The 15,980-nt window shown below is 41.8% G+C and overlaps 1 protein-coding gene across 1 annotated transcript in view; it reads right to left on the bottom strand.

Annotated features, from left to right (window-relative positions):
- Positions 1-15,980, bottom strand: part of si:dkey-92j12.5 (multiple PDZ domain protein) — a 184,013-nt gene that overhangs the window by 147,464 nt on the left and 20,569 nt on the right. Inside the window, exons 7-10 of the mRNA XM_061910044.1 lie at positions 9,891-9,974; positions 9,515-9,607; positions 9,332-9,434; positions 7,783-7,874 (exon numbers count right to left, since the gene is read on the bottom strand). Coding sequence (XP_061766028.1) covers positions 7,783-7,874; positions 9,332-9,434; positions 9,515-9,607; positions 9,891-9,974 — 372 coding nt within the window. The remainder of the gene's footprint in view (positions 1-7,782; positions 7,875-9,331; positions 9,435-9,514; positions 9,608-9,890; positions 9,975-15,980) is intronic.

Genomic DNA, 15,980 nt, shown 5'->3' with positions numbered 1-15,980 from the left:
CGGGAGTGATCCGGGGCATTGAATTAAAACGTGTTGCCTGATTATTATCAAATTAAGACACCTAAATAAGCATATAGGTGAAACTGAGGACATAACAATGGTGACGAGTGATGCACAGAGCCTGCAAGCCAAGTGAGATAACGCCAGCATATCACAGTTTAATCTGAAGTGTAACAGAAAGTTGCTGCTAGCGTTAGCGTAGCATTAGCATAGCATTAGCATGGAGAAGACGAGCCTGTCTGCGTTTGATTGCTACTCCGGCCCGGTGACGTTGGGACCGCGGTGGACAAGATGGCTAATGTCATTTGAACTGTTTGCTGATGGAAAAGGTCTTATTATCACAGAAGACACAGATGACTTCGTGAAACAGCGGCGGAGAGCACTTCTTTTGCATCATGCAGGACCGGACACACAGGACATCTTCTGCACGCTGGATAACACTGGAGGTGCAGCAGACTATGATGACGCTGTTCCTGCTTTGAATGGATACTTCGTGCCACAAGTAAACGCCACTTTCCCCCGCCAGAACTTTTCACAAAATTACACAAAATCCAAGTGTGACTGTACAACAATTTTCCACATGTTTAAGACGTGCTGCTAAGGACTGTAGTTCTGGTGCAGGTGCAGACGATCAAATTAGAGATGCTATCATTAGCAAATGCACATCGAGCTATATTCGCCGTAAACTGCTGGAAGAAGGACATGGGTTAGTGCTCGCTCGCACACTTGAATTGGCAGCACAATGTGAGCGAATTGAGGGACAAATGGCGGAAATGTCTGGAAAAGGGGAGAGAGCAGAGGCGTCTGTGAACCGCGTCACGCAGAAAGAAGGGAAATATCAGAAGAAAGGACAAGGAAAATTTGGCATGGACAGAGAGAAAACAGATAAAACTTGCTACCGGTGCGGACATGCTGATCACTTTGGGAGGGATCCTAAATGTCCCGCACGCGGTCAAACATGCCGCAAGTGTAACGGTAAAGACCATTTTGCCAAACAATGCAAAACAAAAGGTGCAACGGGAAAAGAAAAAGTGCATAACATAAAGATAAAGCAACATGATTATGCTTTTATGCTAAATGACACTAACAGGCCAGAGAGGCTTAACATGAATGTGGGAGGAGTTAGCTTGAAGATGCTTATTGATTCCGGAGCTACATGTAATGTGATAGATGAAAAGACATGGCAGGGATTAAAAGCAGAGAAAATAAAATCTCACTCTTATATTCCAAAATCAGAGAGAAAACTATTCTCTTACTCATCTAACCAACCTTTACCTATTAAAGGGGCGTTCACATTCCAAGTAAAAATAGGAGAGCGCAGTGAACAAGCAGAGTTCATAGTAATCAGAGGCAATGTGGAACCTCTACTTGGAAAAGAATTAGCCATGAAACTAGGTATACTGAAAATAGGGGCCAACATATCAGCAGTTACAGACCTGAAACAGTCCCTTTAGCACCAATACCCGATTGTATTACAGGGGGTAGGAAAGCTGAAAACAAAACAGATAAAACTACACATAGACCCAGAGGTGACACCAGTAGCACAGCCACTCAGGCGTATACCCTTTAACTTACGGGCACCTGTGGAGGCTAAACCCATCGCTCGTATAGAGCGATGGGTTCTAAGGCTACAGCCCTATGATTTTAAAGTAATACATATCTCGGGGAAAAAGAACATAGCAGACCCGTTATCACGTCTACTAGGAAACAGCGTACTGAAACAGAAACATGCACACGGATCCGATGAATATGTGAGATTTGTGGCAGTGAGCGCGACACCCAGCGCACTGACAACCCGTGAGGTTGAGGAAGCGTCAGCCCATGATGAAGAGCTGAGTGAGGTGCGTAAAGCCATCGCTAGTGGACACTTTGAAAAGTGCACAGCATATGCTCTTGTTGCTAGTGAGTTATGTGTGATAGGACAACTGGTTCTACGCGGGACGCGTATCGTGCTACCACAGGCACTGCGGGCACGCGCTCTCTCACTAGCTCATGAAGGACACTTGGGAGTCGTCGGTACCAAACAGCACCTCAGGAGCAAAGTCTGGTGTCCAGCTATGGACAAAGCAGCGGAGAGACATTGTAAATCATGCCATGGTTGCCAAATTGTTGCCCGCCCAGATGCAGCAGAACCTTTGAGACCCACACAGTTACCGGAGGGGCCTTGGCAAGATGTTGCAATCGACCTACTCGGACCCCTACCGACAGCTGAATCAATTCTAGTTGTAGTTGATTACTACAGCCGTTATTATGAATATGACGTGTTAAAATCCACAACTACATCAAAGGTGATAAATAGTCTTGAGACGATTTTCGGTCGACATGGACTGCCCATCACATTGAGGTCAGATCAGGGCCCTCAGTTTAAATCAGAGGAATTCAGTGAGTACTGTGACACCAACGGCATTAAGCACTTAAAAACGACACCACGATGGGCGCAAGCAAACGGTGAGGTGGAACGTCAAAATGCTTTGCTGATGAAGAGGATTCGCATCGCTGTTTCAGATGGACTTGATTGGAAGCGAGAACTCAGAAAATATGTCACAGTATACCGGAGCATCGCTCACACAACCACGGGGAAGAGCCCCGCTAAGTTGCTTTTCAACCGAAAAATGAGAGGGAAGTTGCCAAGCATCACAGCAGCAGGACACGCTGATCTGGAAGTCAGAGACAGAGACGCAGAACAAAAAGGACAATCCAAGATCTATGCAGACGAACGCCGTGGAGCCAGATATTCAGACGTCAATGTTGGTGACACTGTCCTGGTGAGACAAGAAAAGACTGATAAACTTACCACACCTTTCCAAACAACGCCACATAAGGTGGTGAGCAAATCAGGAAACCAAGTAGTTGTTGAGTCTCCAACGGGAGCCAGATACACAAGGAATACAACATTTGTGAAACGATACAACAACTCTCATGATACACCCACCAGAATGGATGCATCCCAGGACGTTGAGGACTGCACAATAAACAGAGAGACACAACCTGCTCAACGCGCAGAACAGAGTATCACCAGCCATGACACCCAAGACACACAAAGGCCTTCGAGGAAGATACGGTTGCCACAGAAGCTGGCAGACTATGTGATGACATAGACTTTTATCTTGTTACGGTCTGGTGATGTAGTAGTAACATTTAAAAAAAAAAAAAAAGAAAAGGGAGAAATGTTTGAGTCAAGTTTAGTGACAATATTGTGTGATGTTGTAATGTGAAATTAACAACTTCAAAGTAAGGTCAAAGCAAGTTTACAGTATGATATATTTGTTGACTGAAAATGTGTGTTAATAGTGAATTGATGCATGGTTGAGAATACAGAGAAGACATACAGAATATTTGAGTATGTGTTTAATAACAAATGTTTTGAATACTCCCTAATGTTTATAGTTGACAATTGAAAATAACCTGAAGTTTATTTCTAAGGAAAGGAGGGATGTTTTGTCATGTTCGAGCCACCGTAGCCTGTGTTCAGTGTGTGACGTCACGAGAGCGGGGGAGAGTTGAACTATCGAGATGGTTAATAAACGGGAGTGATCCGGGACATTGAATTAAAACGTGTTGCCTGATTATTATCAAATTAAGACACCTAAATAAGCATATAGGTGAAACTGAGGACATAACAGAAATATTCGACATTGTGTCATCCGGAACAAAGGGGAAGCGAACTATCCAGACTGTTATCGACGCAAAGTTCAAAAGCCAGCATTTGTGATGGTATGGGGGTGCATTAGTGCCCAAGGCATGGGTAACCTACACAACTGTGAAGGCGCCATTAATGCTGAAAGGTAAATACAGCTTTTGGAACAACATATGCTGCCATCTAAGCACCGTCTTTTTCATGGACGCCCCTGCTTATTTCAGCAAGTCAATGCCAAGCCACAACATTCAGCACGTGTTACAACAGCGTGGCTTCATAAAAAAATAGTGCGGGTACTTTCCTGGCCTGCCTGCAGTCCAGACCTGTCTCCCATCAAAAAGGTTTGGCGCATTATGAATCAAATCAAATACAAATCATTGTATTCTGTTTATATTTACATCCAACACAATTTCCCAACTCATATGGAAACGGGGTTTGTACATGATGCACATGATTAGTACTTATTTTTTAAGATACAAGTATTTTGAGTGAGGAGCTTCATTATTAACTCCTATGCTTTGTCCACTTGTGATGGATTGAAGATCCTGAGATGAATTCAATTGAGCAGAAAGACAAAACACTCCCCAACTAAGTTAAATACTTCCACGACTTGCCATCACTTGAGCCTGCCGGGATTTTTTGTGGACCAGTTGCTTTCAAGATCGTGTTTCCACGTGCTAAAAGAGTCCTCAATATCCCCAGTGGATGGCCTCCAGTTCCACATCCGTCACAACTCTGCAGGAACTCGTCAATGTTTCATCCTGTATCAATATTTCACATTGCCTCTTTGCATTTATTATGTGTCTCACACACACAAGTAGCACTAACTCAACGTGGCTTCAACACTCATCTAAATCTTTCTGACCCTGCGTTCCTACTAGGGTTGTACGCTATAGCGGTACTAATATTGTATCGTGGTACTAAGGAATCAAACACGAAACTATACCCGGAAAAGTACCGCTTCCCCGTTTTTCCCTTCTTTTTTTTTTAACGGGCATGAGATTGCTGGTTTTACAATTAGAGGAGCATGTTGGGCAGCGCACACACACAGAGTACTTACAAGCAGACACAGTGTGTAGACAGAAAAGGGAGAATGGACGCATTTTGGAGTAAAAAATAAAGATAAAGGTGAAGTTAAAACACTGAAACACCCTCAGAAAGAGCTACCTCAGAAGTAGGTAGTGTTTTACCTACTTCTGAACCACTAATTCTCGTCCCCATGGCGACAAATACACCGTAGGAGGATACAATAGCTCACCGCTAAGAACAAGCTAGCACTCCTCAATGTAAAGAAACCCCGTGGGTGGATCTACACCTTAGACTTAGACAAACTTTAATGATCCACAAGGGAACTTGTTCCACACAGTAGCTCAGTTACAAAGAATGGAAAGTGTAAGGATGGAAAGGACAATGCAGGTATAAAATAGAATAAAAATGTACCGTAGTGTAATGATACCAAGTAAAAATAGCGTATCTAGTCGCTACTACAATGATTTCATTGATATTACTTATCGTCACAAAATCTTGTTTCCTTTTTAAAATTCATTTTATGTTTATAAAGTCAGTAAATACTCCGCTGGACACATGAGGACTTTGAATATGACCAATATATGATCCTGTAATTACTTGGTATCAGATCGATACCTAAATGTGTGGTATCATCCAAAATTAATGTCAAGTATCAAAGAAGAGAAGAATAAGTGATTATTACATTTTAACAGAAGTGTAGATAGAACATGTTATAACAGAAAATAAGCAGATATTAACAGTAAATGAACAAGTAGATGAATAATCCATTTTTACAGTTTGTCCCTCATAATGTGTAGAAAATAATAGGTGTATAAATGACACTATATGTTACTGCAGACTAATTAGGAGGCTTTGTTTGTTTACTTACTACTAAAAGACAAGTTGTCTAGTATGTTCAACATTTTATTGAAGGACTAAATGACAATAATAAACATATGTTTCATGTACCCCAACAATTTTTTGTTACAATAAAGACATTTTTTGTGTTCCCCTTTGTTTAGAAAGGTATGAAAAAGTATCTAAATACATGTTGGTACAAGTACCAACATATTGGTATGGGGACCACCCTAGTTGCTACACTGCAAGTGGTTTGTAAAGGGAGTTGGAGAAAAGCCTAGAAGATAGTTGTTGTGGAAGAACAGAGGTGTCCAAACATTACGTGATGAGCCACCAGCAGATGTCTTCAAGGCTGCTGGAACCAGGAGAACCTGGTCGTAGGACCTTGGCAAACCGCACTTCAAACTAAACAAGCGGACTTGGACTTGGATGCGACTTAAATGTGGAACCAAGTGCTAGGAGAACTATTTAGTTTGGTTCTTTGTTCCGAGACTTTTCTACTTTGGGGTCTGTGTACGTTCTTCAGGGTAGAGGACAATACATGTAGAGGAGCAACACCAAGCAGATGTGGGCTAACATTGCTGGGACAGTGGAGATGTGTGGATGGTACTACATTATTATAGAACTACTTGCCTAGCACTCACTCACATGCTTGATAATAATAATATTATAGGACTCATACTTATCATTTACATATTACTTTATAGATTGTTCTAATGGGGGACAAAGTACCCCACATTTATCTACTAGGGCAGTGGTTCTCAACCTTTTTTCAGTGATGTACCCCCTGTGAACATTTTTTTTAATTCAAGTACCCCCTAATCAGAGCAAAGCATTTTTGGTTGAAAAAAAAAAGAGATAAAGAAGTCATATACAGCACTATGTCATCAGTTTCTGATTTATTAAATTGTATAACAGTGCAAAATATTGCTCATTTGTAGTGGTCTTTCTTGAACTATTTGGAAAAAAATATATAAAAATAACTAAAAACATGTTGAAAAATATAAACAAGTGATTCAATTATAAATAAAGATTTCTACATATAGAACTAATCATAAACTTAAAGTGCCCTCTTTGGGGATTGTAATAGAGATCCGTCAGAATTCATGAATTTAATTCTAAACATTTCTTCACAAAAAGAGAAATATTTAACATCAATATTTATGGAACATGTCCACAAAAAATCTAGCTGTCCACACTGAATATCGCATTGTTAAATGATAAATGGGTTGTACTTGTATAGCGCTTTTCTACCTTCAAGGTACTCAAAGCGCCTTGACACTACCTCCACATCCACCCATTCACACACACATCCACACACTGATGGAGGGAGCCGCCACGCAAGGCGCCAACCAGCACCCATCAGGAGCAAGGGTGAAGCGTCTTGCTCAGGACACAACGGAAGTGACGAGGCTCGTACCAGATGGGGACCGAACCAGGGACCCCCGGGTTGCGCACGACCCTTGTTGCATTTCTTTTCACAGTTTATGAACTCACATTCATATTTTGTTGAAGTGTTATTCAATAAATATATTTATAAAGGATTTTTGAATTGTTGCTATTTTTAGAATATTAAAAAAAAAATCTCACGTATCCCTTGGCATACCTTCAAGTACCCCCAGGGGTACGCGTACCCCCGTTTGAGAACCACTGTACTAGGGTGTCAAAAAAAATAAAGATTTTTGAATTAATTGCAATTTTTATTCGGAATGACTCTTAATCCATAAAAAAAATATCTAACTAATTTTTTTATCAAATCTGTCCTGCGCAGCGACTCAGAAAACTCATATACTTCAGAAAAGAGAAGTGTTGGATACTTCTCCTGTTGCCTTATTTGTATTTGCCTTTATTCAATGTTTTGGTAGAATTTTATTAAACAAAATCAGTTTTATTTTAAGTAATGTAAAAATGTATCAGAGCAGTTTATCTATTTCATGGAGGAATTTTGATTATACTGATTAGTAAAAAGCCTGATTAAAAAGGTGTGTGGAATTTTGATTATAGTGATTAGTAAAAAGCCTGATTAAAAAGGTGTGTCTTTGGCCTTTTTTGTTGCATTATTAGAAAACACCAAACTAATAGTTAATTATGCTTACAGATTCTTTTTTTATTATAATAAAAAATGTTTTGTTGCATTTGACACTACACTCAAATGTAAATATTCGAGTACTTTACCCACAATTTCCATTTTTCTTTTGCCCCAACGTGGGTTTATTTGTGTTTAGATGAGGGGGAGATGAGTCAACTTTACAGATGTGTGTAAATACTTGATGACTCACAGAGAGTATGATGTCGCCAACGTGGATCTGTCCATCCTGGTCCACAGTACTGCCCTTCACGATGCTCTTCACCGTCACCCCAGCACTGTACACTGAAGACCAGGTCATTTTGTCTATGAATACTACCGGAGTTCAGGTCATTTTGTCAATGAATATTACCTGATTTTAGGTCATTTTGTCCAGTAGCAATAAATATTACCAGAGTTCAGGTCATTTTGTCCAGTAGCTATGAATATTACCTACGTTTAGGTCATTTTGTCTATGACTGCTACCTGAGTTCAGGTCATTTTGTCAATGAATATTACCTGGGTTTAGGTCATTTTGTCCAGTAGCTATGAATATTACCTGAGTTCAGGTCATTTTGTCAATGAATGTTACCTGAGTTCAGGTCATTTTGTCCAGTAGCTTTGAATACTACCTGAGTTCAGGTCATTTTGTCAATGAATATTACCTGAGTTTAGGTCATTTTTTCCAGTAGCTATGAATATTACCTGAGTTCAGGTCATTTTGTCAATGAATATCACCTGATTTAGGTCATTTTTTCCAGTAGCTACGAATATTACCTGAGTTCAGGTCATTTTGTCATGAATATTACCTGAGTTCAGGTTATTTTGTCATGAATATTACCTGAGTTCACGTCATTTTGTCCAGTAGCTAAGAATATTAGCAGCGTTTAGGTCATTTTGTCTATGAATACTACCTGAGTTCAGGTCATTTTGTCAATCAATATTACCTGAGTTTAGGTCATTTTGTCCAGTAGCTATGAATAATACCTGAGTTCAGGTCATTTTGTCCAGTAGCTACGAATATTACTTGAGTTCAGGTCCTTTTGTCATGAATATTACCTGAGTTCAGGTCATTTTGTCCAGTAGCTAAGAATATTACCTGAGTTCAGGTCATGTTGTCCAGTAGCTATGAATATTACCTGCGTTTAGGTAATTTTGTCTATGAATACTACCTGAGTTCAGGTCATTTTGTCAATGAATATTACCTGAGTTTAGGTCATTTTGTCCAGTAGCTATGAATATTACCTGAGTTCAGGTCATTTGGTCAATGAATATTACCTGAGTTCAGGTCATTTTGTCCAGTAGCTATGAATTGTACCTGAGTTCAGGTCATTTTGTCAATGACTATTACCTGAGTTTAGGTCATTTTGTCCAGTAGCTATGAATATTACCTGAGTTCAGGTCATTTGGTCAATGAATATTACCTGAGTTCAGGTCATTTTGTCCAGTAGCTATGAATTGTACCTGAGTTCAGGTCATTTTGTCAATGACTATTACCTGAGTTCATGTTATTTTGTCCAGTAGCTAAGAATATTACCTGAGTTCAGGTCATTTTATCCAGTAGCTATGAATATTACCTGAGTTTAGGTCATTTTATCCAGTAGCTAAGAATATTACCTGAGTTCAGGTCATTTTGTCCAGTAGCTATGAATATTACCTGAGTTCAGGTAATGTTGTCCAGTAGCTATGAATATTACCTGAGTTCAGGTCATTTTGTCCATGAATATTACCTTAGTTCAGGTTATTTTGTCAATGAATATTACCTGAGTTCAGGTGGCCGATGTAGCTGGAGATGGTTAAGCCCAGCCCTCTGCTGTTTTTACTGAAGTGCACGCTGAACTCGTAGTCCTGGTTGAAGTCACTGAGCTGCAGGGGACATAGAATGGTGTTTACGTCCATAAGGACAATTACCATGGAGTGATTGAAGAATATCATGGCGAACACACTTTGCCATCCAGCGACTCCTGGCTGAGGACGGGAGAGGTCAAGTTGTCCCTGGCGATGAGGAGTTTCACCTTGCTGCCGGCGTTTCGCAGCACCTGAGTCAAGACGATAAATAAATAAATCCATCCATCCATCCATTTTCTACCGCTTATTCCCTTTCGGGGTCGCGGGGGGTGCTGGCGCCTATCTCAGCTACAATCGGGCGGAAGGCGGGGTACACCCTGGACAAGTCGCCACCTCATCGCAGGGCCAACACAGATAGACAGACAACATTCACACTCACATTCACACACTAGGGCCAATTTAGTGTTGCCAATCAAATAAATAAATGACAAATACAATTTTAAAAATGTGTCTTGACAAAAAGTTAGATCTCACCTGCGCTACCTGCTCGCTGTTCATGCCAGCCAGGTCTGTGTCGCCGATACATAAGATCTGATCCCCGCTGCGCAGACGTTTATCCTGGGTGACAACATTTAATCACAACACCTTTTCCTTCAATGGCTTCATTAAAGGTGACAAGCAAGCTGCTCTGAGGCAGGAAAACATCTGCATTCAAGCAGGAGCAGCAGAAGGTGAGCTTCATTACAAACAAACATTCTTAACTCCTTCCACTAGACAATTGACTTGTTTGGTAAGACACCCAAATGTTCCACAAAGCAGCAGGATATTGAGTGAATGCTGCAATGTTCACCTTTGCAACTTGGAGGCGGGAAATGACTGACTGTACAGGAAAGTCAAAGATCTGTGCCCTTGAACAATTTATAGAAAACGAAAAAGCAAGGTAGCAACACCCGTGTCCTTCTAATCATTTAAATACAAACTACCAAACAGAGACCAGTTTTGAAAATGTCTTTGTCGGTCTGCAATTCTCAACAGGAAGTGAAGCACTTCAATTGTCACAGCTGTGCTCCGTCAATTGAACAACAACAATAAATCACAAAAAACTTCAAAAATGAGAATGCACAAATAAGACAAAATGGAAAATTGTACAAAATAAACCAAATGCTCAGTACAATATAACAACTTCAATAACGCCCTGCGCGAAACCATTAATAGTATAGCACCGCTGAAGTTAAAAAAGGCTCCAAAAAGGCGTACGCAATGGTTTACTGAAGAAACTAGAGCTCAGAAATTATTATGTAGAAAGCTGGAACGCAAATGGCGCACGACTAAACTTGAGGTGCACCATCAAGCATGGAGTGATAGTTTAATAACTTATAAACGCATGCTTACCTTAGCTAAAACTAATTATTACTCAAATCTCATCCGCATTAATAAAAACGATCCAATATTTTTGTTTAGTACAGTAGCATCGCTAACCCAACAAGGGACTCCTTCCAGTAGCTCCACCCATTCGGCAGATGACTTTATGAAGTTCTTTAATAAGAAAATTGAATTTATTAGAAAGGAGATTAAAGACAATGCGTCCCAGCTACAACTGGGTTATATTAACACAGATACGACTGTATATACGGCGGATACTGCAAATATCCAAAATAGTTTCTCTCATTTTGATGAAATAACATTAGAAGAATTGTTACAACGTGTAAATGGAATAAAACAAACAACATGTTTACTTGACCCACTTCCTGGGAAACTTATCAAGGAGCTTTTTGTATTACTAGGTCCATCAGTGCTAAATATTATAAACTTATCACTTTCCTCAGGCACTGTTCCCCTAGCATTCAAAAAATCGGTTATTCATCCTCTCCTTAAAAGACCTAACCTCGATCCTGACCTCATGGTAAACTACCGACCGGTGTCTCACCATCCCTTTATTTCGAAAATCCTCGAAAAAATTGTTGCAGAGCAGCTAAATGAACACTTAGCGTTTAACAATCTATGTGAAACCTTTCAATCCGGTTTCAGGGCAAATCACTCGACTGAGACAGCCCTCGCAAAATTGACTAATGATCTATTGCTAACGATGGATTCTGATGCGTCATCTATGTTGCTGCTCCTCGATCTTAGCGCTGCTTTCGATACCGTCGATCATAATATTTTATTAGAGCGTATCAAAACTGGTATGTCAGACTCAGCCCTGTCTTGGTTTAACTCTTATCTTACTGATAGGATGCAGTGCGTCTCCCATAACAGTGTGACCTCGGACTATGTTAAGGTAACGTGTGGAGTTCCCCAGGGTTCGGTCCTTGGCCCTGTACTCTTCAGCATCCACATGCTGCCGCTAGGTGACGTCATACGCAAATACGGTATTAGCTTTCACTGCTATGCTGATGACACCCAACTCTACATGCCCCTAAAGCTGACCAACACGCCGGACTGTAGTAAGTTGGAAGCGTGTCTTAATGAAATTAAACAATGGATGTCCGCTAACTTTTTGCAACTTAACGCCAAAAAAACGGAAATGCTGATTATCGGTCCTGCTAGACACCGACCTCTATTTAATAATACAACTTTAACATTTGACAACCAAATAATAAAACAAGGTGACTCGGTAAAAAATCTGGGTATTATTTTTGACCCAACTTTCTCCTTTGAGTCACCCATTAAAAGCGTTACTAAAACGGCCTTCTTTCAACTCCGTAATATCGCTAAAATTCGCTCCATTTTGTCCACTAAAGACGCCGAGATCATTATCCATGCGTTTGTTACGTCTCGTCTCGATTACTGTAACGTATTATTTTCGGGTCTCCCCATGTCCAGCATTAAAAGATTACAGTTGGTACAAAATGCGGCTGCTAGACTTTTGACAAGAACAAGAAAGTTTGATCATATTACGCCTGTACTGGCTCACCTGCACTGGCTTCCTGTGCACTTAAGATGTGACTTTAAGGTTTTACTAATTACGTATAAAATACTACACGGTCTAGCTCCAGCCTATCTTGCCGATTGTATTGTACCATGTATCCCGGCAAGAAATCTGCGTTCAAAAGACTCCGGCTTATTAGTGATTCCTAGAGCCCAAAAAAAGTCTGCGGGCTATAGAGCGTTTTCCGTCCGGGCTCCAGTACTCTGGAATGCCCTCCCGGTAACAGTTCGAGATGCTACCTCAGTAGAAGCATTTAAGTCTCACCTTAAAACTCATCTGTATACTCTAGCCTTTAAATAGACCTCCTTTTTAGACCAGTTGATCTGCCGCTTCTTTTCTTTCTCCTATGTCCCCCCCTCCCTTGTGGAGGGGGTCCGGTCCGATAACCATGGATGAAGTACTGGCTGTCCAGAGTCGAGACCCAGGATGGACCGCTCGTCGGGACCCAGGATGGACCGCTCGCCTGTATCGATTGGGGACATCTCTACGCTGCTGACCCGCCTCCGCTTGAGATGGTCTCCTGTGGACGGGACTCTCGCTGCTGTCTTGGATCCGCTTTGAACTGAACTCTCGCGGCTGTGTTGGAGCCACTATGGATTGAACTTTCACAGTATCACGTTGGACCCGCTCGACATCCATTGCTTTCGGTCCCCTAAAGGGGGGGGTTGCCCACATCTGAGGTCCTCTCCAAGGTTTCTCATAGTCAGCATTGTCACTGGCGTCCCACTGGATGTGAATTCTCCCTGCCCACTGGGTGTGAGTTTTCCTTGCCCTTTTGTGGGTTCTTCCGAGGATGTTGTAGTCGTAATGATTTGTGCAGTCCTTTGAGACATTTGTGATTTGGGGCTATATAAATAAACATTGATTGATTGATTGATTGAATATCATAGGAAAATAAGTGAAGCAATAAAAAACTATTTATTAACATCAATAGCTAGAATTTGTGATTCAATCTTTGAAAACACACGAGCCACCGATATGCGCAAGCCGAACTGAAATGCCAATGTTAGCATGCTAACAGTTAGCATGTGTCACGTGCAAAGTTTGATGACAATAAGCCTGTGAAAATGGCAAAAAAAAAAGCCATGCCAGCGTGTTAACAGATAGCACATATAAGTCATATAAGTTGGCACTTTACATGACTCTGGGGTAAACAGTTGCAAAATTAGCGAGAAAAAAAAAAAAAGAATCAGTTATCTGACTGTATGGTGCACAGGTGCCAAATACGCAAAAAAAAAGTGTAAAACGATCTGAGAAGGATGTTAGACGTTGACTAACAAGAGTAAATGACTTTGGAACAGTTGAAATCTGTAAAGAAATGTTGGACATGTCGACGTTTGTGTTATGACTGTCACCACCTGCTGCCACCTTGCGGTTTGTATTTAGTTTTTCTTTGTTGGTGCAGTTGACCTTTTGACCTCACTCCAGTTCTCTTTCCCCTAGAGTTCCTGTCTTCCTCTTGTGGGTGGAGTTGCGAGACGTGCACAGCTGCTTCCAATTTTCCCTGGAGGATATTTAATCTGCACCTTGGCAGCTGGATGGCACTTGGCGATTCTACTCCTTGGCTCCATTACTGACAACTTCCGTGACCATTCCTACTTGGTATCCTGATTGGTCCTGGTGCCATCCAGCCTGGTTCCTGGTCAGTGGTTGCACGTATTGCAACTCCAGCCTAAGTTTAGTCATTATAATTATAAAGCTTTTTTTTTTTCACGAAGCCATTTTGAGTTTACCTTTTTGCTTCGTCGCCTTTAGTTATCTCCTTTGTGGAGCACCCTTAGTTGTGAGTACATTATTACGAGTAAAGAGACTGTTCTAATCACCTTTGGCTGTCTGCATCCTTGGGTTCCTCGTAAAGCATATCGTACCAAGCCGTGACAGAAAATCGCCAAGTCAACATGGAAACCGCAGACGAAGATCCTGTTCGACGGGCTCCCAGGGCTCATGGCCAGCAAATAAGCCATCACGAACAAAGTTTGGCTGAACAGACAGCACTGGTGCGGGAGATGCACACCCGCATGCTTGCCCCTCACCCGCTACCAGTGGCAGACTTTGGTTCCCCCGACGCCTTGACACCGGGTTTTTGTACCCAAGAACCCAGCATACCACAACCATCCAGGTATGAGGAGGACTTTGGAAAATGCAGACTATTTTTATACCAGTGCTCCTTAGTATTTGCACAGCAGCCTCACTCGTATTCATCAGATCCCGCCCGTGTGGCATATATATTCAGTCTACTGGCTGGAAGAGCAGCACGCTGGGCTATGGAGGTATGTGAGAGCAAACCAGAACTTTGTTCCAGTCTATCCCTGATCTGTGCTGAGCTGCGCAGCGTTTTTGATCACCCTGTGAGGGAGCGAGAGGCAGGCAGCCGCCTCCTCGCTATTCGCCAGGGGTCCTCCTCCGTAGCCGACCACTCAATCTCCTTCCGGATCCTGGCAGCGGAGAGTGGCTGGGGGGAGAGAGCATTGCGGGGAATATTCCTGGCTAGCCTCAGCCCCCGCATCCAAGTCGAGCTGGATGCCCGTGACGAAACCCAAACCCTCGTGGAGCTCATCTCGCTCTCCGTTCGTTTGGACAACCGCCTACGAGAGCGACAAGCCCAAAAGGAGAGGATTTGACCTCACTCCAGTTCTCTTTCCCCTAGAGTTCCTGTCTTCCTCTTGTGGGCGGAGTTGCGAGACGTGCACAGCTGCTTCCAATTTTCCCTGGAGGATATTTAATCTGCACCTTGGCAGCTGGATGGCACTTGGCGATTCTACTCCTTGGCTCCATTACTGACAACTTCCGTGACCATTCCTACTTGTTATCCTGATTGCTCCTGGTACCATCCAGCCTGGTTCCTGGTCAGTGGTTGCACATCTTGCAACTCCAGCCTAAGTTTAGTCATTATTATTATAAAGCTTTTTTTTTTTTTTTTTTTTTTTACGAAGCCATTTTGAGTTTACATTTTTGCTTCGTCGCCTTTAGTTATCTCCTTTGTGGAGCACCCTTAGTTGTGAGTACATTATTACGAGTAAAGAGACTGTTCTAATCACCTCTTGTCTGTCTGCATCCTTGGGTTCCTCGTAAAGCATATCGTACCAAGCCGTGACAATGACCATACATCTTCAATGGGGGAAAATTCCTGGTAATCCTGAAATTCCAGGAATGTCCATGGGTGGAATGGTTTGAATCGGGTAATAAATGTGGGACTTGTTAAAATTTGAAAAGAGGATTCATTACAATAGAAATTTCCTGGAAATTTCGGGAAATCTGAAATTTTGTGAATTATGGACACAACACGATTCCTTGGATTGTACTGATTGGGTTGGCGTTGGAATTTCTTTAATCCGTCAATAAATGTGAAAGCAATAGCAATAGAATAAGTGTTACGTAAAGACGAGAAGACTGGGAAAACTACAAACTTTTTTGTGACAAAATAAAACATCAATGTCACACGTGACAGAAAGTTGCCTTTTTGGACTGTGATGTTCATATTGGAGAAAACAGGGGCCTTCATTTCAGGGTTTACTAAAAAAACACACATACCCATCACTACCTACGTTTTGACTCCCACCACCAACTGGAGCACCAACTGGGCGTCATGAGAACCCTACAACAGATCTGATCATCTTCCTACCGGTTCTCAGGTTGAAGTCAAAGAACAACACAGATCTGATCATCTTCCTACTGGTCCACACGTTGAAGTCAAA

Source organism: Nerophis ophidion, linkage group LG01, assembly GCF_033978795.1.
Source record: "Nerophis ophidion isolate RoL-2023_Sa linkage group LG01, RoL_Noph_v1.0, whole genome shotgun sequence".
In the NCBI taxonomy this organism is placed as follows: domain Eukaryota; kingdom Metazoa; phylum Chordata; class Actinopteri; order Syngnathiformes; family Syngnathidae; genus Nerophis; species Nerophis ophidion.
This window is presented reverse-complemented; position numbering and strand designations above follow the sequence as displayed.